The sequence below is a fragment of the Phaenicophaeus curvirostris genome, chromosome 9, assembly GCF_032191515.1.
Source record: "Phaenicophaeus curvirostris isolate KB17595 chromosome 9, BPBGC_Pcur_1.0, whole genome shotgun sequence".
Lineage (NCBI taxonomy): Eukaryota > Metazoa > Chordata > Aves > Cuculiformes > Cuculidae > Phaenicophaeus > Phaenicophaeus curvirostris.
Window position 1 is genome coordinate 17,339,692 of NC_091400.1, and position 26,617 is coordinate 17,366,308.

The window sequence follows — 26,617 nt, forward strand, 5'->3', positions numbered from 1 at the left end:
CACACCATCATTTAAGGAAAATAAGGACTTTCTGTAATTTTATTTTATGGTTAAGATACTCCAGGACTCATTAGATGTCATGCTGTTGACTAGTTTAAAGCTATAAATTCATATTTGAAAAAATAATTGTATAAAACAGGCTTTTTCATGAGTTATTTCGAATGGCAATAGGGGGCATGATTCTGCACACAGCTATGCACCAACAAAAACTGGGAGCAACTTGGTGGAATAACTGCAAGAAAAAGCAGCACAGACAGGAGAGCACAGCCCATACATATATATTTTTTTCATTTAAAATATTCTTCTGTTTAACTCCAACCCCAAACTCAATATTATTACCATTAAGGGATTTATTAGGCAAAGATTGCTCTGGAGAAATCCCAGCTGACCTCAGTGGGAATTTTGCCCAAGTAAACTTCCCACTGGAGTATGCAATACTACTCTTATGCTCATACTCATAAGAAATTGCAGAGCCCAGAACCATGTCGGAAAACTGTTTCATTAGCTCTCAAAGGTGTCATTAACAACAGAGGTGAAGCTTTAAAAATGGTTGGTCAGATTCCCTCCGTCCTTTTTTTGGTCTGTACTGTGTCCATTAACACTCTTCAAGCAGCTGGGAGGAATCCATAGCCCTGGGCTGCAGGATGCATTAAGCTCTCTTAATTTTCCTCCTCCTCAATGCCACTGCGGGGCATAGAAAAGAGGGGTGGAAAAGTAAATGTCCTGGGGAATAAGGAGTGTTCACAGCATGTGTGGAGCTGTGCCTTTAAAAAGTACTGGAATGAGATGTGTAGAAGGAAACGTTCTGTTTGATGGAGGTTCGCGCAGAGCGATACTGACATATCACATTTACAGTCTGTCATACTCCCAGACTTGGTGTTAGCTCAGGACAAAGTGCAGTACTAGGGAAAAATCAAACCACAAAACTGTTCTGCAGGAATGAATAATGGAGGGGGTCAACTCCCTACTAGTGAAAAAAACCCTTAAAAAGACTTGCACAGTTTCTACAGCTACGAACAATGAATGTTATCAGAAGATACTGGACAGAAAGTAAATTTATTTCTGATAAAAGTTGGATCTCTAAGACCTGAGGGTTTTAATATTTTTCAATTATGACAGCCAAGAGGCTTACAATAAAAATGGATTACAGAAACTTAAGAAGGACCGCACTCCATACAAATATGGAACAAGATTCTTTAATGCAGGGGAAATGGAAAGTATAGAATGCAAATACAAAAGATCTAAGACCTGAATGATGAACATTTTTTTTCAGGGAGGGGGAAGAAAGGGAGCTGTGGAGGATGGGAGTTGACTAACTAGGTTCCTGGTAAGAAAATAATTCTTCACTGGCGTTAGATACAGACAAACACATAGGTTAGAGAAGGGTTCATGAAAGACCCAGAAATAAACTCTGGCAAAACATCTGGAATCTGCCAAGCAGAGGAAGTCACCCAGACTGGACCAAAGCTTACAGAGTGCAGGCTGCTCTGATACTGTGGCCACAATAGTGTACAAAACCCACCATAAGTAAAGAAATCAAGACAGGAGCAGCCCGTGCAGCTTGGAGTCCAAAACAACAGTACGAGACTGGACACACAAGCCAAAATAATGCCCAGAGTTTAAAACTATTTGAGAACCATAATTATTGGCGAGATGGCAAGCAAGACCTGGCAATTTCAACGACGGCAACACCAACAGTACTATGACAGCATGGCTAAATAACATGATTTGGCTACCCGCTCTGGGATGCTTACTAATTTTGCCTCTGATGTGCAAGTCAATGTAATGCCAGAAACAGTCATATTAACACTACACTGAGAATAAAATAGGTCAAAGGGAAAGCCCATTAAAGAACTACAAGAACTAGATGTATGGACAGTTAACAAACTGGAAATAAGACAATTTTCTACGATGTGGTGAAGAAGGAAAATCTTATTGTTGATCTTAACGTGGTAAGTCTGTTCAAGACAGAGCAACCATCAGAGGACGAGTGACCAAAGCAACTAAAAAAGACTTTACAGACACCTCTCAGGAAATAAGGAAGCTCTCAGAGTGCTGAACAGCACTGAAAGGACACAATCACTCCAAGACACAGCCTCCCAGGAAAGCTACCTTTGCCCTAAAGAGGAGGTAAACTTAGGCCTGTTTCTCTGGAAAAGACAGGGAAGGAGTATCAGTCCAGTTGTTGAACATCTGTTCTGGTTGCTGAAGGGGAAAAGCAGACAATTCATGGGAAGGCAGGAAGTCCCTGAAAACAAATGCTGATGTAAGTGAAATCACAGTACAGCTCAGGGTATCATAATTTTCAAATTTAAATTTTAAGTGTACATTTGCACATTTTATTAATCCACAGAATGTGCAGCACTTAAAAATGGAAATATCATAAATAGAAAGAACTACAGATGCTAGTAATTAGTGGCACATTACTTGCATTCCATAATAAAACAGATGTGTCTTATTTTAATTATAATGACTAATATAACATATGTCTTTGACATATATGTAAGCATAATGTTTTTGAGTCGGTGTTTTAAATATGGTTTTGATTTTATTTAATTTCCTAAGTTCAGTAACAGAGAGGGAAAGTATACTCATTACATGCTAACAGATCAAAAGAAGCAGGGAAAGTTTCTGTGTTATTATTGGAAACCTGCTTTTTGACGGTATACATTTGCAATTGGTAAGTTGAATGTTATGATCTCCAGTTTCACTCAAATTACTTCTCTATAATGATAATATTTCCTTACCCTGAGGGTATACCACAAACAGTTTTGGAAGATTTTGGAGCCTTCAATGTGTGCTATTACTTTTGAGAGACAGCATTCTGCTTCCTTCTTTTGCATACAATCTTTTTGTCTTCAGAGCAATGTCTAAATACACTGCTTTTTGAAAATTACTTGCACATGTCATGGCTTGTATTATGGTCATTTAACACTGTGGTCATTTACTGTATGGTGAGCTTTTCTTTTCAGTCAAATTGTTGACTGCCTTTGCAATGACAGTCAGAGGAGAGTCTGAATAAAAAAAATAATAAATCAGGCTTCAAAAGCAGAATCACCAGCAGACACTCAACAAGGGATTAATACACTTCATGTGCTATTCAGGCAGAATTTAGATCCTTTCACCCACCTATCCTGTTTAATTCCAGAGGTTACTTAGGTTCAGATACAGTCTTCCCTGAAAGATCATCATGATGTCTACTGTGAGTCCCAGAGAAGGAGCTGTGCCCTCCTTCTTTCCATTTGTGTCTCTCCATAGTCACCCAGGCACACACAAACCTCTGAGTACCTCCATCAGCCTGGTAAGGTCAACCCCAGGTATGGGGCATCAAGTTTATATCTTTCAGCAATAACTCTCCCAAATGGAAGCCCTTTACTCAATATCTACCACGGACAACATATATTTTGATAAAATTGCTGCTTCAAGTAACAGCATTGCTTTTATATAATGCCACAGACCCATAAAACATAACACAGAGGTATTGACTGTGCTTATGGAATGATCCTGCCGCTGACCAAGGGAGGATTATGCTGGAAAACCTGAAATGCTTCACTTCAAAGTGATGTACTGATCTTAGTATTACACATTTCACCCTCTGACATCCCTCTTTTGCCCCTTTCCATTTTTTTTTCTGACAGATCCTGAAAATAAAATGTGGATGAAGTACTGTTATGGACCATCTTCTCAAGGATGTAGCAAATCACCAAAAAAGTAAATGACACCCTTCTTTCCTAGCTACTGTCCAACAAATCCCAAAGTGGCAGGAAAAGCCCCACCCTGCTGCAGCTACGGAGACTCAGCAGACATGAAGCCATGAATGATTGGCCTATCAGTATGATCCAGCCTGCGTTAGCTCTGCTGCTGCTCTCAGCATTGCTGTTATAACCTTTGCCAGCAATTTTCCCAAAGCTTTTCATATCTGACCATTTTAAAATTACACGTTTCTTTGTTCAGATTGTTGTACCACCTCTGCCGTTGCACTTGGCCACTGCTTGTTGACACTCTCTGTTAGCAATCTCCATCAAAATCTCCTCCACTATTAATAATGACATACTTTAAAGATTGGAGTACAAATGTTCTATGCATTGGCTCTCCACCAAGAAGTTTGTCTTTTTTTTTTTCCAAATGGAGCCAATATTAGTCATCTGAAAAAAAAGAAACAGGGAGCTTTGCCAACATCTGACTTAATATCAACACAATAAACCTTTAATACCTTCACAGGTGGGAAAAATAATTTGTCATGTTTCTAGGGGACAATCCTGCATTCAAAGCTGTCCTGCCCAAGCTATAGAGTACACATACATACAGGTATACATATAGGTTTTCTGTCATTTAGAAGAAAAATCCTTTTTTTTTGTAATTGCATAGAGGAATTTCACGGATGCTTAATTGTAATTCTGCACACGTCCCTGCTGCCCTGCACAGACTATTGTTCCACATAGCCATGAAGCCAGCAAATCAGACTGGACACAGCCTAAAGGGATCTGGCTGCTACTTCACAACATCAAAATCACTAATTTTAATGGGTCAGAGGAGCCTCTTCAATCAAACAGTGGAAATAATTTGGTGCCGTTCTAAGGCCCATTGTTGATATAGCTGTCTTCTCCCTGCTTTAAGAGATACATGAGGAACTTTGTTTATTGCCTTCTCATGTAAGGAGAGGAATGCAGAAAAAAAATCAGATTTATTCTTTTTTAATAAGTAGTGCAAATTGAGAGTTTAAACAAGATAACTTTTCAGGCAGAAGAAATACAAGCTAATTTTGTTATATGGCAATGCTACATCTAATCCACATGGCCATAACACTGCTAAGAAAATGTCTGTATTTGGTTAAACGATGCATCCAAGCATACGGTATGCACGATTTGCATGATGTGGCTTCTCTCATACTCCCTGCAAAGAATCATTTAACAAATGGCACCTGCAATTATAGTTTAAGAAGAACTGAAGAAACATTTTTTTTTTTTGCTCCTTATTTTTACCTTTAAAGGAAAGAAGATGAAGAACATACAATATTCTGCACCTGTCAGCTAGGGAAGGAGATGCTTTTAAATTGCTTCAGTATCAGCCCTTTTTTCTCTTAAAGGTAGATACTATATATCCTCATCGACAACATAAAAGAGAATATATCCCCAAAAATTCAATATTTGAAGGACATGAAAGAAAAATATTTTGTTTATTCAAAGCTGTGCCAAAAATTCTTCAAACAGGTCACCTTGGAAACAGAAGTGAGGTAACTTTTTAAGCATTTCATGGACCTGCTGGATATTTGTTCATTATTTCACTGCTCAGCAAGAAACATGATTACTTGTCTCATTCATAATTCCTCCTGACCACTACTCCACCCTATATAGCATACAAAATTTGCCTAGAGATTACTGATTAAACTGTCCCTGGTAAAGATCTTTACTGAGAGAACTCCTTGAGAAACAGTAGTTTTTTACTTCTGTTTTGAAGTTTGAAGAACTTGTTTTAAAGTTAGTGGCTGTCAAAACGTAACAGCACCATTCCTGACAACACAGCAAAAGGCAAGCACATCTTCCAGGGACATTCCTGAGGTTAGGGAAGGATTCCCTGCTTTTCTGACAACAAACTGTGCTGCGGGTATGTGTGTGGGTATTTTGTTTCCAGTCTGGAATGTTTAAAAAAATCCAAAACACAGAGACAGAATTTCTCACCCAAAGCAGAAACAGAAGAGAGTCTTGGGGGACATGGTATAAAATGGAGATAAGGGGACATGATGCTATCTGTGTCTGAATAGAACAAAGTAGGTCAGGGACAAAATGTTGTTATTCCTTCAGATGTGAAGAGCTAAAAGGTCTTTCCTGTAGTGTGCTCAAGGATTTAGTATTTCTATACGGGAGACAACACAAAGAGAGCATAAAACAGTATAAAAGAAAACAAAACTAGAACTAGAAGAGCTCTTCAGATCTCATTTAGTCCATTACCCTTCTGAAAAGCTGACCAGACTTAGACCATTTCTGACAAATATTTGCCTATCTATATTGAAAAACCTCTCATAATGAGGCCTCCTCACCTCCCTATTCCAGCTCTTAACTAACCTCATGGTTAGAAAGGGTTTTCTGATATCTTATTGTGCTTCCTGCAGTTTCGATCTGCAGTTTCTCAATCAGCTGTTAGTCTGTTTACTCCCTCTTTTTCCAAGAGCCTTACAATACCTGCAGATTTATTATGCTTCCCAGGCTTCACTGAGCAATCCCAGCTTTCCTGTGTTTCCTCACAGGGCATGTTTTCTAGAGCTGTGGTCCTCCTTGCTGAGCTCCCGCTGGACTCTCTCTAGTTTGTGCACGTTTTATCAAGTTTGTAGTTGCTTTCCAGCTGTAAACTTCAGCTCTTTCCAAAGGTGAGTTAGAAATTTGTAAAATTCAGACAGTATTTTGGTTCCACTTGCTAGATAACAGAACTAGTATAAACTTCACAGTCAATTTTCCACACGGATTCCTGGAGAAGGCAGGTCCTACATGTAATGCAGCAATAACAGATGCAGGCTAGGTCTGCATTTCTTGTGATATTTCTGGCCTGAGCAGAAGCAGGTAGGCCCAAGGAATCTACATGGAAGCCTTTTTATTCTTAAAATACATCCAGGATAAATCTGCTAATTTGGAAAATTTGTTGGAGAAATGTTTGAAAACTTAAGGCAATAAATCCAAATGTAACCATGCAAATTCTAGAAAAGTGCATTATATCTTCTGGTATTAGTTCAGTGCCTTGGTAGGGTGATCAGCTTCACCTCAGAAAGTTCTCCCTCTGTCATCACCAAGCTTTATTCCTATCTGGACCACATCCAGTACCATGGGAGTCACGGACCCACCTTGACCAGGGAGGAGGGGTACATTCACAAACTTCTGTCTCCTCAGCACAGAACAAAATGGCAAAGGAGCACATAGTGTAGTTGGGTCCAATCAGTGAGGGTCTGGGACACAATGTCTTTTGAAACAGTGAGTGCTTCTAACCATATGAAGTTGGAATAGTCTCTTGGGAACACAGTATGGTGTATTTGCCCTGCCTGTATTGCACTTCTTCAAGTATTTGCTATCAATTACTGTCAGAAAGAGGGCACTGAGCTAGATGAATCAATGCTATTTCCCACTAGAGTAATTCTTATATCTCCTGTTGACAAAGAGGCAGTAGAACATCTCTTAGACTGAAGACCAAGAGACAAATTATGGACACAAATTTTTAAATATGGTGCCAGCACAGGTTGTGTGGGAAGCACAGGCCAAATTCCATGGGACAGGAGATTTCACAGGTCAACCACGTCTCTGCAGCCTTCAGGAGAGGCTTATGCTTCCTCAGACTTGGTTGTAACACTTATTTGGGGAGGCAGGCAAGCCAAAATAGGGGACAGCAGAGTGCATTGTCAGGGCAGCTCTCACCAACCATGCAGCTCTGGCATCAATGACCTCTCTGAGCTGGGCAGAGTGGGATCAGGAGGCTCACAGTGGGTAGCTCAGAGCAAAGTACTGTCAGTAATGTTTTAACTGGGACAGGCGCCTAATGAGAATGCATAGCCAGAACATATTAATGCACTGCAAAGGCATTGAAATTCATCTTAGTATGACATTTGCTCACCTAGTGCCAGAAATACAGACAGTGAAAAGCGATGTTTTAGTATCTTTGGAGAACAGAATTGGAACTGCAATGGACTTTTTAATGGTCCTCAAACAACACTGCTATGTACAACGACATGAAGCTGTGACTATGTCTTCGTGCGTGACAATGCACAATGAGATTTAATCAGGTTTCAGCTCTTGCATACATCTAAGGATTCGGAAAGTATATGAACAAGTTTCTAACCACTCTTGCAAAACATCAAAATAGTCACAAATCTCTTTTTTTTCAAGATTAGCAGTGCCCTGCAAGTTGGAATGATCAAACTTGAAGTAAGACCTAACAAAAATGTAACAAATCCCCTGTGCTTTTATGCAGTCCCAAACATTAACACAGAAGTAGCAACAAAAGCAAAGAAAAAAAAAGTGCTCTTATTTGAAGAAAACAGAAAATCGAAAAATACATTACAGCATCACTAGTAATGATAATGATTTTACCTATCCAGGAAAGTATGGTTGTACTACACAAAACATCAGTTCCTTCCCAGATGGATGCTACCATATCCCCCTGCTGCACTGCAATATTGTTGTAAGGGCAAGCCACAATTCTGCTCACAAGAATGCTGAAAGATTTTTTTGAGCCAGAATCATTCATATGAGTGATACAAAAGGAAAAGAAAATGGAGCAAGGAAAACTTCAGTAATGTCATCCCCTTATCTAGCAACTTGCCAATCAGTCAGATAAATGGCAATAAGTAAACCAGCATCAAAACCCAAACAGTGCAAACATTGCATAACATTCAGAGACCTAAAAAGCTTATATTTGTGAAGATCTAATGTCCCATTGATGTGCATCTGGATCCACAAAACAGTATTTTCCACACAGTCCACAAAATAGCTAAGGAAAAATACCAGGGTAGAGTTTTTAATCCTAAGCCACGCCGTTCAGAAGCTCTAGACTGTTACAGTTTGAAGTTAAATTGGCCCATTAAAGGCATGGGAAAGTTTGGATACAGATCCAAACTCCCTCCATGCTTGGCAATTTTCAATCAGTTTGGATTTTATCCATCTCTAATCACTGAACATTCATGTGCAATTAGAATTCCTTGGGCCATGGGAGATACCAGCTGCTGGATTCTGAACAAGACCCGGCCATAACTCATGTGTCTATGATAAGATTCAGGCAGGCAGGTAACATCTGTGCACGCTGCCTGGAAGAGGTGTGGCAGGGCACTAAGCTATAGTTGCCCTGATCAGTCTAGATAAAGAAGTTCAGAGAGCCAGTTGACTGCTGTAGGTAGGTAGCGTCACTCAGAACAAGCGTAACTTCCCTTAACAATGTATTAGATATGAAAGCAGGCAATCAACCCACCCCTGTCCATCTGCATACAGTGAGAGCTTCAGCCTTGTAGACGTATTTCTGCTGGTACTAGAGAACACAGAACAGTCCTGTGTGAGTTGCAGTGCATGCTACTGTATCCCTCTACTGCACTGCATTATTGCTGTAAGGGCAAGCCACAACTGTGCTCACAGGAATCCTGCAGCAGTTTTTGGAGACAGATTTTGGGACATGAGTAAGACTTTTCAATAGAAGAAGGCATGTTAAGAACAGCAGCCAGTGAGGGAGGACCAGACAGCAAGAGCCAAGAGGCTGTGGTTACTCCTCCTGATAGATGTGACCTTGCAAGGAGGCAGAGATTTGCACAAAAGGTCTCTCCCAGAGTGACTGAGACTGATCATTTCAATAACGTTGCCACCAGGGAGCAAGGGGCTCCTAGCTCTGCACGAAATGGCAGTCTGAGCTCTGTCAGCTGCACCAGAGTGCTGAGTAGGCACTTTACTCATCAGAGATCTGTTCCACCAGGAAAGCAGGCCACATAGGTGCTGCCAAAGCTGAGAAAGCCATATCCTGCAGGTCAGAGATTCCACTTGCATGCATCAGCACATTTCCAGAGGAGCTAAAGGAGTTACACTGACTTACTTACACTGTGTGCCTGGCCTGCGAGTGACGGAGGGAATCGTACTGTACTTTTATTTGGCCTCTGGGAATTTCGCTGCATGGGTAAACTGTGACAGCATCAGGTACGAGGCGTCAATAGGCTTGAATGAATGTTTTACCAAAGTGGAAACATCTCAGCTACTACAACTGGTTGAAGCAATTAAAGATTTTAATAGTGAAATAATGCAAATGACATAATTGCAACCTTTCATGCAGGCTGCCCTAGTTCCATTAGCAAACCCTTTCAATCCATGCACAAAGGAAGGATACAGATCACCCAGCTGCAGTCCAGAGGTTGGAACAGATTTGTGTAAAAGCATCCAGCAAGTCAGCAGCAAATCTGAGAAGATCCACAGTCTGTGTTTCTCCAGAGTTCACTAGGATGACTAGTGCTGTCTAGACCATGAGCATATCCCAAAAGCTTGGCAAAATGTAGCTTTATTTAGGTACTTCAGGTGCCGTGGCAGTACATGCTAGCAGCAAGAAAGGGGCCCATGCATAGAAGTCTACAGGTTCTGTTCCTAGCTCTGCAAAGAAAAGCTCTTCCTTGGGAAAAAAAAAACCAAACAAACCCTAAAAGGGCAGCATCACTCGAGCTTATTCATCCAATGACAAGTGTAAAAGAACTTCAAGCTAAAATTCAAAAGAATGTTCCTTTAAGAATGAAAAGCATTTTTAATGTTGTTATGTTAATAAAGGTATCTCAGTGGGGCAGAAACCAGCCAAATAATTCTACACAAAAGAAAGTGTACAATTATACACAGGAAAATGACAAAGATACAGAGATCACAAGCTGTGAAACAGAACAAATATGTTTTCAGTAAACCGGCACACACATACAACTGGAGAAGCTCAAATGGACCTCTGACTCTTCTGCTATCTATCTCCTATCACTAGTAAAGTGATAAATAGCATCCTAAGCCATCTCAACAACTGATCAATCCAGCTCTGTCCCAAAGCTCGGTAGGGTTTTTGATGCAAGTAAAGGAACTGTTAGTGCCACCAGTAACTGGGATGGCTGCAAAGACATAGACATTGATACTGATTCTCACAGTGTACCTTTAAACTCTGTAGGTCCAGGCACTCATGTAAGAGCTTAGGCGATCGTTATTGATATCTTTATGTCACTATTTTTTACACACCATTAAAAGGTTAGTAGACTGCAGTAATTTACGAGAGACATGGGTTGAGGCATGATGAGCCTAGCAGAATTGTATGAGAAGGTCTAAAATGTTCATCCAGCCTAGTACCTTCTCCAACAATGGAAAGCAGAAAATGCTTTGGAAAAGAGTATGCAAAATCAGTTATCCCTGGTTTCTGTCTCAATCAGCAGCCCAAGGACTTCCTGAGCTGGAGACTCCATCAGGACCATCAAATTAAATAATTGCTGGTACACTTTTTTTGTGAATTTGTCTGTTTCTTTTTGAATTAGCTTATCTCTTTGATGGGATTTCCCTTTGCTGTGTTAATGGAGTAAAATCAAATCTACAGATCTTAATTAGCTCCCCAGGCAGTACAACTTTTAATTACTGCTCCCATTTCCTCAGGTCTGCTGATTGTTCTGTGCATTATCCTGACCTGCCATTCTCTTGCAAGGAGCACTTGCTGTACTAACACAAAAGTCTGTCCCTGAAGTAAAAGAATTACACAGTGGCCCAAAGAAGCCATGCAAACATCATGTCACGTTCGCACACCTTCTCTTCCCTTCCACGTCTATCAAAGGCAGTGTTCAGGCTCTTAAGGATCAGATGAAGCACATGTTAAATTTTCTGTGATGCTTAAAAACAGGCATGTACTATCCTGCCTCAGGGATTACTAGGAGAGGTGTGGAACTGCTAAATCAGTACTAATTGTCCTGTCCAGGGAAGTACGAATGCCAAAGGGTTTGTATCATCCACATTTCATGCAATGTGAATACTAAAATCAGGTGTAATGCACAATACCTGCTAGTAGAAGGATTAAGCCATTGACTCCGGAGATTTGTAGACTTTCAAATGATAAACACCTTCCAAAGGAACAAAGGGGAAGGACTGGAGCAGACTGCAAGTTGCCAACTTCCCTTGTCCTTTCTGGCCTAGAAGTACAGTGCCATTTGGCAAAACAAGCACAGTAACTTTGGGGTGATGCACTATAAGTTGCTATATCGATTAATGTAGGACTTTTTTAGAGAGTGTGAATGTCAGTGGTCAACAGTTGTGCTGCCACAGCTGAGGACAAAATCCTCCCAACACCAGAGCATCGTGTGTAATATCCAGACAGCATAGAGCATCTATCCCCATGCCTGCTGAAGGGTCACTCCTACCTGCAGATGCTCTAGTCCTTATGCTGTCACCAGCAGGGCCCACAGAAAAGGAAACAGCCCTTAAATAGAATTACCTGGAAAAGGAGTAGGATGAAGTGAACGGGCACAAGTGTTTGAAAAACTTCAGACAACTCCAGGAAAAGAGAGAGGATGCACAGCAACCATCTCCACCCCACCACCCTGCCCCACAACCCCCAGGTGTTAGGCTTTCTCACCTGCTCGAAAAGAGGCTTTCTGTGCTCAGAGAAGGGAGCTTCTCGCTTGCCATCTGCACAGAGCCCTGTCCTTCGGGCAGGGGGTGGGAGCACACGGGGATCACCGAGGCTGCAGGTGGAGCAGCCCCATCCAGCCCTAGCGCCACCCCGCCCAGCTGAGCTCGGTGCGGAGACAGGGGAAGAGAAGGCGAGAAAAAGAGGAGGAGAGTCGAATAGAGGGGCAGGACGGTGGGAAGAGCAAAGAAACAGGGAAGGAAGGAAGAAAGCGGAAAAAAAAAAGGAGGAGAAAGGGGAGGAGAGGAACGGCACGGGCAGAAGGGAGGACCGGGTGGGGAGGAGGCGAGAGGCCGGGCAGGAGAGGAGGGAGACGGCTCGGCAGAGGGAAGGGACGGGACCCGGCGCCCCGCGGGCCATGCTCCTCCTGACCACGGCGCTGGCCGCCCTGCTGGCCACGGCCCCGGCCCCAGGTAAGCGGCAGCCGCTGCCGGGACGGGACCCCGCTGCGCATCGGCCCCGGGGAGGGGCTCGGGCCCCGGGAGAGGCTGGGGAGGGCGCCCGGGGACGCCCGGCAGCAGCTTTTCTGCGCGGTGACACGACCCGCTACTGCGAGTTTTAGAAAGAAAACAGTTCTCGTGCACAAGTTAGGTGTCCTCCCTTCGCCACCGCCTGTGGCGGGCGGGGCAGCGCTGGGCTGCACCGGAGAACCGCGCAGAGGCTGAGCCAAGGGAGGGCTAGCGAGGCTTCCCACAGGTGCCTGGAGCCCGGCGGCGGCCGGTGCCAACGGAGCCCCAGGTCACTTATTAAAAAATCTGCTCCGTTCCAGACCTTTGTGCCTCCAAAATCAAAGACCGACGTTGTGTTCTGAAGCTGCAAAACACACTCCGGTCGTCTCTGTCTGAGGTTCAGGGTGCAGTGAGGGTTAGAGGCGTGGGAAAGCCCTGCTCTTTCAAGTTAATAAAAGAATTGAATTTAATTTTTCTCATCAAAAGGAAGAGGATGGAGGCAGAGATTTGTTTCAAGTCCACCTTAAGTCAATGCAGAAGCTTACTCTGAGAAGGAGCCTCTGACTTGTAAAACTTGCAGACAGATACGTTCAACTGAAAGCAGCTGGTTGCTTTGGTGATCTTGGTAGCCAGCTCTTAATTACTTTCATTTAAACAAAAAGCTTTGCATCTTCCTGGCTCATCTGCTGTTCTTGGTTTTAGTTGTAGAGAAGTCAAAATAAAGCAGGCTTTGATAGTAACATTATTTCACGGAGCAAATCGGAACACAGATAAAAGCCATCCCATATGTTTCTGGCCATGCAAATCCAAGATCAGAAAGTAACTACCCTAATGACACGTCCCTTCGCTATCAGCAAGGACTGAGGGGTGGGTTGTAGATTCTTCCTATCAGTCTCCATGGAGTGAGGAAGAGGGGCCCATATATATTACACTACATCTGGGTCGTGAGCAGTAGTGCAGAAGAACAACTCTACTTGTATCTCCACCAAAGTATCTGGGGTTCTTCCACAAAAACACAGGCGTTCTGAAACTGTTCACCAAATGTAAGGGCCCAGCAGTGACTGTGGGTCCTTTGCTACTGTTCCACTGCAGACAGAGGTGACAGCACAGGTGTAGAGAGGTTTCTGGGAGCTAAAAGTATTATTTGTTATTCCTGACAGTGCTATAGAAATGTTTTGCTATGTAATATGGCTGACAACAAAGCTAAATACTAGCTAATACTGGGGATTGCACTAGTGTATGCAAAAGTGGACTATTTACAAAATAGTATTTTTTCAAACCAGAGTTTAGTTAGCAGTAACCTCCCCTGAATCATAACAGGCTAGTGAGACATGCCAAAGAAACAAACAGAAGGGTACCAAAGAAACAAACAGTGAAAATATTAGGATGGGGGTAACCAAGTGAGCTAGTTGCAAATTGGGGGACATGTTTGATGATTAAGCGCATTAATCCTCAAGTTTTTGGCTCAGTCTGCTCCCCTTTTCTATAAATAGTTTCCCTTTCCAAGCAGAAGTAAGACTAAAACTCTTGTGGTGAGCTCCACCTGAGTGGCTACATCATGCTATACTGGGAAGGCAAGAGAAGAAAACCAGTAATTCCTCACTTGAAGAAGCAATCTTTTGTCCAGAAATTCAGTGCGCTGTTGGCATACAAGCATGCTTTCAAGTTGTGTCAGTCCCCTGTCTTGGCAAGGAGTTTATTACAAGGGTAAACCTCACGTTGGGGCTGATCCAATGCCTGCTAAAGACAGGAGGAACATTTCCACTAATGTCTGGGAGCCTTGAATGAGGCTTTTCCTTTCCACATAACAGGTAAATGACCTCCTTCCTCCAAAATCCAGCACTGTTCTGCTCCAATGGCAGTGGGAGGATTGAGTCAAATGGACACTTTTTCTGTGTTATATAAAGCATCACCTGGCCCTTTTCAACGTAAGATGAGGTGAAATCATGGTAAAAGCATTTGGAAATGGCCCAAACTCTCCCCATTGGTGCAGTTGTGTAGCCTCACCAATAGGAGCCACAGAAGGAAGGGAAGGAGATGTGTTCCCACTGATCAGACAACACGAAGTATGCAAGATTTGATATTTCCTTATGAAAAGGCATGTCCCCAGAAGAAAAGTAGAAGCCGTAGATATAAAATACCATTTTTTGTATGAGTGTAAACAGCTAGAAGGGGATCAGAGACTCCACATACAATGCTTCTTTATCTTCTTGCAGAGGCTTCTATCATCACCATATCGTGAGTTCCTCTCTATTTTCTCTTGGGTGCTTTCTGGCACCGTGTTCTGCCTAGTTTTAAATTAAGCAATGGTTCTTTTGCCTTTTATCTTGGAACTCTATTCCACAATTAATCCTGACCAGCTTTTTCAAACAAGAAGTTCACATGTCAGGAAAATGACATAATTGTTTTTCTTTACACTATTCACAACATGTTCATAAATTCAGTAGAAATAGTTTGTGTTTTTAATTTACTCAAACCACATTTTAATGATTTATTTAGTAAACATTTGTAGCCTAAGTAATTATGAGAACCCCAGAAAGTGTTGAAATTCTTAAATTTATTCATTAGTTAGTGAAGAGCATAACCTTCAAAATTTAACCTTATTTCGATGGCAGAGGCAGACATCTTACCTTCACATCTGCCTGTACCAGATGCAGGCACCAAGGTCAGGAAACTCCAGCAAGGAATAAGTAAAGTTTCATGCCTAGAAAGCTTCTGGTGGTATTCAGCCTTAATTTTAAATTTCAACATCCTGTTCTAATTGTGTACTTTCTGCAGTCTAAAACAATCTCTTGCTTTGGCACTTAGATGAATTACACACACAAACGTCATGCACAGATAATTATATCAATAATCTAGGGCATGCTTAGCTGTAATTTCTTAAATAAATTTAAAAATCCCCTTTCTTTATGCAACTCACTTTACAAAGCAGAAAAATTATTATCTGCTTGGAAAAAAATACACCATTCTGTAGAGCTTTCTATTGAAATGATGCAAAATAATTATTATACTGTTAATTTTCAGAGAGTTCTTCTCAAACACCTGCAATGTAACTTCGTTGATTTAGTGGATTTACTTCAACTAAGGTGGTAGAACTTACCACTCCATGTAATGGCTTCACTGCGGCCATAAAACCAGTGTCTTGGCCTCCGATACTCCTTCAGAAATAGAATGGAAATACTTTACTTGCTTATTTTGAAGATAAGTATATGCTTGTGTTTCAGGGGCTGATGTCAGACAAGAGTCTCTGCCAAAATGCTCATCCTCTTTGTTGAAATGTTTCTAGCTGATGTGCTAGAAAAGTGTCCAGAAATGAAGAAAAAACCCCCATTCTGCCAGAGTTGCAATTCTCATTAGTATTTGAGTACAGTATATTCACATAACAGGAAGCCTAATATTCACATTTTAGAGGACGTTTCATGCTTTGCAGAATGCATTGCAGGGAGTGCTTGCTCACTCTTGAAATATAGTTCTCTCTCTAGTGGGTGCCATCAGACTGGTATATTATAAGTGATTTAGGGAACACATTGCCATAATATACCATTGGTCAAAAATAGGTCAGTCTCTGATACAACTAATAGGAACGTTTTTTCGTGTACATTAGGAAGGAAATAAAACGAGTCCAGCATTCATCAGTTAGGAAAGAAAAATCGTGCTGTAATGGACAGCTATGGACTTCTTTAAACCTTCACCTATACTGGCCATTGTTAGAAGTAAAGCAGGGAGACAAACAACTGGTCTAAGCTAGGTTCATGATGATGAACAGAAAAATGAGTCAGAAATGAATACAACAATGGAATAATCATTTGTCCCAATATAATCTCATGTCATATTTTATCATGCAAGTAGTATCAGATTAATTAGAATTTGTAGTCAGAAGGAATAATTTTACAGATTTAACCCAGGTTAGAGATAACTGTTTGATTATGACAAGAAGAACATTACTTAAAACAGAGGACATGGGGAACTGTAAAGTGAGGAGCTGGTTACGGGCATATGGGGAGGTTAGCAGACTTTCAGTGATCATCTAGGGAACAGAATCATGTTAGGTTTGCAAAAATGATGTCTAAAAGAAGTAGACAGAAACACATTGAAATTATGTAACCTTATCAAGTTAGCATAAGATTGGGATAGCATGTAGGAAAACCAGAGGATCAAATAACAAAAGTGGAGCATATCTTAGTAAAGCAAAGTCGCATACGTGGGGATTAGTAAGAATTTGATACACTAGGAACTGAAGCAAAATGAGAAAGAAGGGAAAACGCCTAATTTATTATTTAATTATAAACTTACATATAATCACATGTGAAAATATCAGGGAAAAGGACAACAGAATTCCAGGATATACTAGGTATGGGATATCCCAGTCCAGTCTGGGGAGTACCATGGCTGTTTCACAGGACACTGGAGAGTTTCTTCCCAGACACTGTAATTCCAATCACCCGCATGAAAATTAAAAAAAATTACAAACCAATATTTAAACTGGAACTAGGGCAGAGAAGGGCTACCAAGGTGACTACTGAAATGAAGACTGCTAGAGGACTCTAACAGAGCTTGGCTTCTTTCGCTCAACAAAGCAAAGGCTGAGACACTAGATAATTGTTTCTATATGGTGTCAGGAAGCAAGTGCTAAGAGAAGAAAACACTCTTTAAACTTAAAATTGGCACAGGAGCAAGTGGGCATAAACTGGCTATTGAAACGATTTAGCCTGGAAATCCTGAGAAGGGTGCAATTCAATGGAAGAGCTGGTCGTGGAATAGCGCTCAAAACGACTTCCTTGGCTCTTGCTCCAGGCTAGTTTTAGATTAATGCTTGTTCAGACTGACAAAAGATTATGTGATGTTGGGACTATGACAGTAGCAAGGTGTCTACTTCAGCCCTGTTTTATTAATTAGTGCCAGCAAGAGTACTAAAGCAGACTCACTGGAGGAGGCCCTCATACCATCTTTAACATGCACAAAGAGACAGCAGATGTCAGGTTCTAAAAGCCCATTAAACTGCTGCATACTGAACAGATGCCATCAGTTTACTTGCTGTGGACTTGCATGGTGGGACATATTATGGTGCTGTTGTGCTGGTATGGAGGATTCTCACCATCTTTTCTGTCCTTTGCAGATGTTTGTGAGGCTTTAAATGTGACAGTCTCTCCAGGACCAACAGTGCGATACACCGAGGGAGATAATGCTACCCTTTACTGCCACATTTCTCAAAAGAGAAAGACAGACACTTTGCTGGCTGTGCGGTGGGTCTTTGCTGCATCACCTAACCAGGAGTATCTGATGATCAAAATGACAAAGTTTGGGTCTATCCAGTATTATGGAAATTATACTCATCATTTCCACAAGCAAAGACTTCATCTTCTAAAAGAAAAGCATGGAACTATGTACAAATTCCTTATTCTAAGCCTCCAGCAAACAGATCAAGGACATTATATATGCAAAGTCCAGGAAATTGGCAAACACAGGAATAAATGGACAGCGTGGTCAAATGGCACAGCAGCTACTGAAATAAGAGGTGAGAGACTACCGATTTCAATTCTGTATTTTTTCTTGTCCCACAGACCCTTTTTTTCTTTTCTTGCAAGTTCATGCAGAAGATGTTTGAAGTTAGGCTATTTTTAAGTGTTATACTTGGGTATGAGAAAAAAACCTAATACTTCTTTGCTTACGCATTACAATTTAAATATTATTCAGCCCAAAATAAAATTTAAAGAAATCGGAAGATTGGTAGATTTATAGAAGATAGTCTATTTCCCTTGCCTTTTGTCACAGCAGCAGTAATTAAAACTTCTTTACCTTCAGCTGCAGGTTTCTACAGCTTTGCTAGGGGGAATAAACAAATACCGTTATTATTTAAATACAAAGAGACAGAAACAGAGATAAAGTAACTTATTTTTTTGAACACTGTGCAGTGGGCCAGCCAGAAATGGAAGCATTATATGTTAGATCTATGTTTTGCCTCTCTGTTGATATTTCCATTGCTTTTAGTTTTAATGTAGTAGCAGTTGGTAAGTAGTATTTCTAGTATCACTTCTGTACTTTTGATTATACCACTTGTAGGCAGAAAGCAGATCTAGAAAAGTAGCAGTGAGCCTGCTGGTGTTGAACTTCAGATAAAGAAGTGATGCATGGTGAGTGAGGGTTTTGAACCAATTTGAAAAACAGCCTTCTCTTTGGAGTGGGCCAGCTCAAATCTAATGCCACCACATCTACACTTTCAGAAATGGGTGAAGCTGGATTTAGAAAACAGACTTCTTTGACTCCTGTTCTTGAACTGCTGTGTGCCCAGTGACCTTCCATGTTGCAGTTACTAACTGGGGCTTCTGAACATATCATGGGAGTCGTCCAGTACTAATGTAGTTATGGAGATGGGAGCTATTTGAGTATGGAACAAAGAATTAGTTAGCTTAACGGTTCAGAGAAAAGTTTCTTTTTCTATTTTTGTTGCTGTTTTCACTTCTTTTGTTTTTAAACTGGGTAAATACACTACAGCCCAGCAGTTTCTAAGCTCAGCCATCTTAATCTCTGGCGGGGCATTAAATTTCACAAGAACAGACCCCATGTGGAGTGCCTGGAGCTGGACACAGTGGGTAGTCTTGTAACCACACAGGGATATCAAATGAAACTTTATTGCATGCATGATTTACCTCTACAGACTTTGAGTATTAGCTTGCTTCATGCTCAGCAGTCATTCTTCCCTGCTGCTTCTGTGCTTGGCTAGGAACTGTCTCTCCTCCTCTGCCTATGTCTTCCTCTTTTGCCCCTCTAGATTTAGCTGAAAGGAGAGATTCGGCCACTGTCAAGAAGAAACTCTCAAGCAGGAGGACTGATCATCCCATCTGCCTCAGCCTCTTACCTTTGAGAAAGGGCAAAAAGCTGATGACTCCTCTGGGGAAGTGAAGCCAAGGCTTTCATCTTAACCCACAAAGAACAAGTGGTTCAGATGTTGTGCCAGGGGTGAAGAGGAAGAGAGGCTGAGAGCTGCTACCAGGTGTTGATACTTCCAGTAGTGCCTCAAATGGCTGGTCACAGTTGAGGCTTGCTGGCCAACAAGCAGGGCTAGGAGGTCATCATACAATCCCAGAGTCTCCTAGAGGATAGACTACACCTTTTTCCCGGTGCTTCAGAGAAGAAATTCTGAGGATGACTTGAGGGAAGGGAGCTAGAAAGGGCAAGGTGTGGTGTCAAGAGACAGAGGGAAGCAGTGAAGGGTGAGAATAACATTTCAGGTGGGAGCTTAGAGTATACTGACCCTTCCACTCAGATCCTCTGCAACAGACCATGTAGCTGTCTTAAAAACAAAAAAAAAAGCAAGAGAAAATCAGATAGAGAATAATTTTTAGTATTTTCCGGTGATAATGTTATTTCATAGGGCAGGTCAGCAGCTTAAAGAGTGATTTCTCCTTCACTGAATAATAGAATGTCTTAAATGCCTGTAGTGAATCATATAGATTTGTCAGGAGCGCGTGGAAAGGAAAGGACGTGTTCTGGGTAAATGGCAGCAGAAGAAAAAGCAATACATGATATTGACAGACCACCTGTCCTACCCCTCCTCACAAAAAGCCACTCTGCATGTTTCATAGCTGCTCTGGCTATTGTTAACTATAACACAGAAACCTCTCATTGCTCTTCCTAGCTAATCCATATAATTATTGCAAAGAAGGAAAACCATAACTTTTCAGTCCAGCTTAAATACTGCTTTTCGCCGTTTTTTAGTATGATTTATGAATACATAATCGGGGTATGGATTGGAGCCTCTTGACTTCATCCATCTCATACTGACAGGTCAGCTGTATTGCTTCTCTCTGCTTCAGAAATAACCCAAAGCAGAGCAGGAAACCTGAGACGAGGGAGGAAGGCAGGCCCACTTGCAGACTAAACTCATGGAAAAGACACCTGGTGCGGATCTGAGGCAGACACCACCACCTTATCACCCCAAAAGAGCATTTATTCTAATTCTAAATCCAGATTAAAGATACAAAAAGATATCTGAAAAATTCCCTATCCTCAAGTGCCATAGCAACTGTTTGACTGTTTAAAGCCTCTTTACTGGAAACAAAGGACTGCCTTAGCATTTGGTTAATGCTCTCTGAGAATACAGGACTTAATACACATGGGAGGAAAGGCAACTCTTTTCAAAGTGCTGATAAAGTCTCCAGTTTTCCCAATGGAAACACTTTGGATTTGCAAGGAAATTTTCTTCCGAACACATTTCGTACTTTATATTATGATTGGTTATGCTTTTCATTGTAAAGGGATTTACTTACATTACATTTAGATCCAGGATGCAACAAAAGGAGCACTATAAATTGCCTGAAACATTTGGATACTTAAATTGTACTGCTTGGGCTTTATCAAGTAAGAGAATAGTGTTCAAACACATCACAGTTGATGTCTTGCAGTTATGCCCAAAATCAAAATAGTATCTCTATGCAGTCAAATTTCTTACATAATTGCTCATCCAGTGAATGCAAAAAGAGCATTTAGGTCCTGATTTTTGTTCACACAGGAAGAAGAGGTCACTGTCCTTTGGACATGCTTCAGAAAGTCCATGCATGCGTGGGTGGGTTTTTTTGCAGGTAGATAAACATCCATGTATCATATCCATGTATAAAAGGCATGGCATAGAAGCCAACTTTTAAGGCAAGTAAGAAGAAAAAGAACTCATGAACAGTCTTTCAACGTTTTATTTGAGTGCTGTTGCAGAAATTGCAGGGCAGTTACACCTGCCAAGGGACATCCACAAAAGCTTAGAAGGAAGACAAGTTGGATAAAATCTGAGGCCTACAGAATTGGTTGCAGAATTGGGGAAATGTTGTCATGTTGACAGAGATTACTTCAATGCCAAGCATTGCTAGAATGACTTCCCTGTTTTTTAAAAAAGCTATGGCTAATGTGGCTAGCTCCAAGTCAACTCTTGGGGAACCTTCACAGCTCTGTCCTTCAATAAAGCCACTGCTCTTCTAACTGATTTTTTTTTTAACCTCAAAGACTTAGAAATAGACTACGGTGTTAAAAATCCTTCTTCACATATAACTACAAGGGAAAATAAATTTCCACTCTTTTGAGCAAAAGTTGTTAATCTCCTCTCTCAGAAGTAGACTGTTCTGGTACAGAAACACAAACTGCAGCCCTAGAGGTATGAGTTCTGGGTAACTGAGAACACAGAGTTGGAATAAAGCCAGCTGCATATAGCATAAATGTCAGCTTTCTTTCCCATTGGATACTATGACCATCCCCACAAAGCCGTTACAGACCTTAGAAGCACATGGCCACCCTGTTCTAAGGTCTAGGCTCTTCTAGAGGGTGTTTCTGTTATTTTACTCTACTTCTCTGCATTTAAATTTCAATTGAAAAGCCACACATTGCATCCTCCCAGAATAAGATGACAACAGGGAGCAGTGATGGTCCCAAGCCAGATGAGATTTGCTGAAAGACATTTTTATAATGCTGTTTTAGAACTGCAGTGTTTCATGAAAATGTAATTATCCTGTGAGACAAAGCAAAGTCTTGGTGCACTGAAGCCTAAGGCAAAACTACCTTTACTTCAAGAGGTCTCAACTTTTTATGCTACACATTTTTGCTTCGTGTCATATCTTCTTTGTCTTTTTTCAGTGATTTCATCAAAATCTTCTGATGATCCAGCTTTCAAGAAAAAACATGAAGCTTGGAAGTTTTTTGAAGGTAAAGATGCATCTAACTGCTCCTGGTTCTATACAAGATGTTAGTGTAGTCCAATGCTATAGGACAGTTAAAGTGGCCCAATAAGGACCAATCTTTCTAGTTCTTGTGCAAACTTAGGCCTTGTCTGAGAAACCATTCCACAGAGTAGAAGGGATGCTGGAGAAAGGAGAATGGAAGGCTCCAGCTTTAGTTTCTCATCCATTTGTCATAGTCAATTGGAAAATAACCTATGCCTGGCTATGCAAATGCAGACACTTATCCTGGAAGGTGCTGAGCATGTTTGAAGAGATATCAAGCACTCTGTTCTTCCACTAGCCTTAGCAACTGCTCTCTGAACACAGTCTCCACTGCAAAAGCAGCTTGAAGCTCCTTTGAGTTTTAAAGCAAGCACTATTTTGCGTGTATATTTGCAGATAACAGTTCCAGGAGAGTGAAACCCAGAGTTTAAATTCCCTTCTCCCTGTCCTGTTCCAGTCTGGAGCACCAGTGAAGCACCAGCACAGCATTTACAGTTGTGCTGCCTGCCACAAAGGAGTGCTTGCATGCAGGATGGCCTAGGTTCTGTAGGGACCCTTGCTGTTTAAACAACAATTTACAAACTATTTTTGTACCACATAAGGGGAGCAAAGCACAGAACTGCAGGTCAGGGGTCTAGTTCCAGCAATGCTATTTTCTATAAGAACACTTGACCTCTGAGACTTAATTTCCTCTCTGTGAAGCAGGAAAGAAGCCAAAATGCTTCCCTAAGGACATTTCAAGACATTAATGGGTAGATCATTCCTCAAAGTACTATGGAGTTCTAGTTAAAGGAGAAATAAGTCATTAAAGATTTCTTCTCCTTCTGAACAAAATACTCCATCTTGATCTGCCATGGTACAAGTCCTGTCAGCTCCACTGGGAATGTGTTATGGTGCCTGATTGAAAGTCATAAAGGGAGACTGAGGCTGTAGATTGCAAAAGGAAAAGAAAAAAAAAAAACCAAAACTTTCCAGCCAGCGCTACCATCAGAAGAAGCAATCACAAACTCTCATCCTTCTTCTTCAGCCACTCAGCACTGTCCTCACCAGCATTTTTCTTGTGTTGTTTTTTTTGTCTGCTTGTTTTTTTCTGAAAAAGAAATCCAAGCCAAAAGAGCGCAGCTGTTTGAACTGGGAAATTCAGCTGAAGTCCTTTTGGTTTTTGGTTGCTGCACCAAAAAAACCCAAAAACCAACACCATAATCAGTCCCCAACTGAAAGAAAAAAACCCAAACTAGCCCTTTCTTGCCTCCTGAAAGCAACCCCTCTTAGGTGTAGTTATACCTATTTGTATTTAATGGCACATCAATCAATTTTTAAACTGATGAGTATACTACATGGAAGTTTCAAGAGGCTTAGATTACTTCTGAACTGTTACCCTAAAACTTCTGGGCTGGGGTCTTTTTAGATCTTGTAGGTTTAATTTTTTTTCTATCATTTAAGCATGGAGCATACAGCCACAACATTGACCGTCATCTATGCTTGGCTTTCAGATCTGTATGTCTATGCAGTGCTTGTGTGTTCAATAGGAATCATCAGCGTCCTCCTTTTCACACTTGTCATCCTCTGTCAGTCACTTCTGAACAAGAGGAGATCTACAGGTGAGTGAAATGTCATTCTTGCTGACTGCAAGGCCCTTACCAAAGAGGGGAAGTGGGGGGGGGGGGCTAAAAGGAGAACGCAGAAAAAAGAAGCAGGAAAGAGAAACATCTCCTTACCTTGATTTTAATAAAAACAAAACAAAAAATTATTGGTATAAAAAAACATTCCCGCCAGCAAAACTAGAACAAAGGCATTTTGCTCCCTTTGAATAGCACTTTAAATTTGCTTTCAGCATTGTCTAAACTTGTACTGAAGGTTGATGGAACCTTTAAAAGAAGACCTAGTGCTGCATCATTAAATTGTATTCTGATAAAATCTAGCTGATATTTTGCATGAGTGACATTTCTGCAGGCATTTATAGGGGTTTCGAAGCAGTCTCATACTGTTCTGTTTTCTTCTTTCTTGGCTGGCTGTTAGTATTCTTTGGAATGTTATTAGCACTCTCTCATTTGTAGCATTTTTTGAAACTAAAGCATAATTTCATCATTCAGATACACATTTTCAAAATATTTTTTCGAGATCAAGGATTTGTGTTTCATTCTTCTCCTCTCAGAGAGAGTTTCTCAAAGAGGTTACATCTACATGAAAGCAGTCCTGGTAATAAGAAATGCTATTTCATATCTGTGAAGTAGCCAGTGCAGGCTTTACTTTCATTTCAGTTTAAGAGTGGTTTATTTGGAGACCTCACACAAACTGTGAGGACAAGATACCAGCATGCTCAGCAGGCACCGTGTTAGAGGACCATCTCTGAAGAGAATCTTTGAAAAGGAATTTGTTAGTGGTTTGTCCTGCTAATGACAGGAGAGAGTCGTGACTTTGCTGCCTCTTCAGTACTACACGCACACCATGAAGGAATGAGTGACTCAGCTACATGAGGGAAAAGACACACAAACCAAAAATAGATGTATACGGAAGTCCTTGCCTGACAACAAACACGTTTCAGGCTGTGACTCCATCTTCCTGCTAGTGTATTCAGTAGAGTAACTGATTCTAACTGAACCCAACTACTCTGTTTGCCAAGAGGAAGCAGCAAGATCCATGTTATTCTTCCTACCCTGTTAAGTGATGACAAAGAATTTTGTGCCAAGGGAGTACTACAATTAAGTATGTTGGTCATGGTGAGTCACCCCAAAGCCACCAGCACTAGACACACTGATGTATCTTGTTTTTTCTTGAGCAGACATTGAGCTAGGTTTTGCTTCTGTTTTTGTTTTTATGCTGGTGTAAGCATACAAGTAGCTTGGAGAAAAAGTGTCTTTACAATGAACTAGTACCTGTTAAATATAGAAATAATATAGAATACAGTATAGAGTAAGTATATACAAGAGAGGAAAAGTTATCTCTTCTGGGCTGCTAAATCCTTTCTTCACTACCCTAATATATGAATAATTGCAGACTTCACCAAGTTTTTATTTAGATTTTGAACGTTACCCAGTAAACACTGGCAGCATTAAACTTGCGGATCAGTGGTAGTATAACAGAGTAAAGCTTAGCAGACAGGCACTCAGTATACAGCAATAAGATTTTCAGGCAAGTCTTTCAGCTAGGACCACCTCATCGGAGTATTTTCTGGAGCCACATTAATTTGCTTGGCATCCAGTCACACATCGGAGAATTAAAATTTCTGAAGAAGCACTGTGTCAGCGAAGGACACAGTTTCTACCAGTCCTGTATTGCTTTTTCCCCCCACAGCCTCCGGGGCCATGGCAGCAAGTCCAGCCCTGAACCTTTGCTGGGGAGAGCAGCAAAACACTGGGATGTGTTGTTTCCACTGAGCCATATGGGCAGGGGACACAAAGAGCCCCTTCCTCCCTCAAGATTTACCCTCTGCAGAGGCACCTTCCAGAGAGGATCTGATCACAAGATACCCACTCTGTCAGCCAACAGCAGCGCTCTCTCATTTAGACTGTTAGAATAAGGTATTGCTCCTTAAAAAGCATTATCTTACCTCCTCTCCATCCTTGACTGGACAGGGCAGATGCTAGCTTTCATGTGAAAAGAGTCTGCAGTGAAACATGAAGTCCATCTTTCCTTGAGGAAAGGAGAAAAGACAGGGACAGCAGAGCAGTCCTCCGTCTGCATCATCCCAGTCCTCCAGGCAGACCCCAGGTACAGTCTTCTTCCCCCTTCAGTAAGGTGATTGCAGCATTATCTTCCTCAGAGGCCCTCCAAGAAAAGCCTGGCTCTGGTCTTCCTCTTGAGACCAGTTCAGGGTTCCAGGACAATATAACTATCTCTTTACCTCAGCTTTCTGGGCGAATTTTCATCAGGACTTCTCCCTGAACCTCTCCAGTCACCCCACTCCTATCGCAGGGACACCAGCAGCTCAGTCTGTTCTCCCACTGCTCCAGCTTCCTCCTCTCCCCTCTCTTCCCCCTACCGTACCCCAAGGAATGGAGACAGATACCCGAGTAAGCACAGTGAGAAGGAGGGAAAACTTTGCCCAGCCCTCTACAAGAACAGCCCAGCCTGGACAGAGAGCAATTCATACCTGAATTAAGCGTTGGGATTTGCAGTAGATGAAGCTGAAGAAGATCCCTCTGGAGTGTCCCCATTGCAGCTAGGGCTGGCCCATCATACAGGGCAGCTATGGATACTGTGTGGAGCAGCAGTAGTTGCAGCTGGCAACCCCTTTGTGGTTTTGGTAAAGGGCTGTGCCCATTTGTTACAGGAGTGCTTGCTCTTCCCAGTCTCTGATTGAAAGCCTTTGAGTATTTGCTATAG

At 41.5% G+C, this 26,617-nt stretch overlaps 1 protein-coding gene across 1 annotated transcript in view; it reads left to right on the forward strand.

The window, feature by feature from the left end:
• Positions 1 to 12,399: 12,399 nt before the first annotated feature.
• Positions 12,400 to 26,617, forward strand: part of VSTM4 (V-set and transmembrane domain containing 4) — a 32,844-nt gene continuing 18,626 nt past the window's right edge. The window contains exons 1-4 of the mRNA XM_069863201.1: positions 12,400 to 12,554; positions 17,707 to 18,105; positions 22,206 to 22,274; positions 23,785 to 23,892. Coding sequence (XP_069719302.1) covers positions 12,500 to 12,554; positions 17,707 to 18,105; positions 22,206 to 22,274; positions 23,785 to 23,892 — 631 coding nt within the window. The 5' untranslated portion in view covers positions 12,400 to 12,499. The remainder of the gene's footprint in view (positions 12,555 to 17,706; positions 18,106 to 22,205; positions 22,275 to 23,784; positions 23,893 to 26,617) is intronic.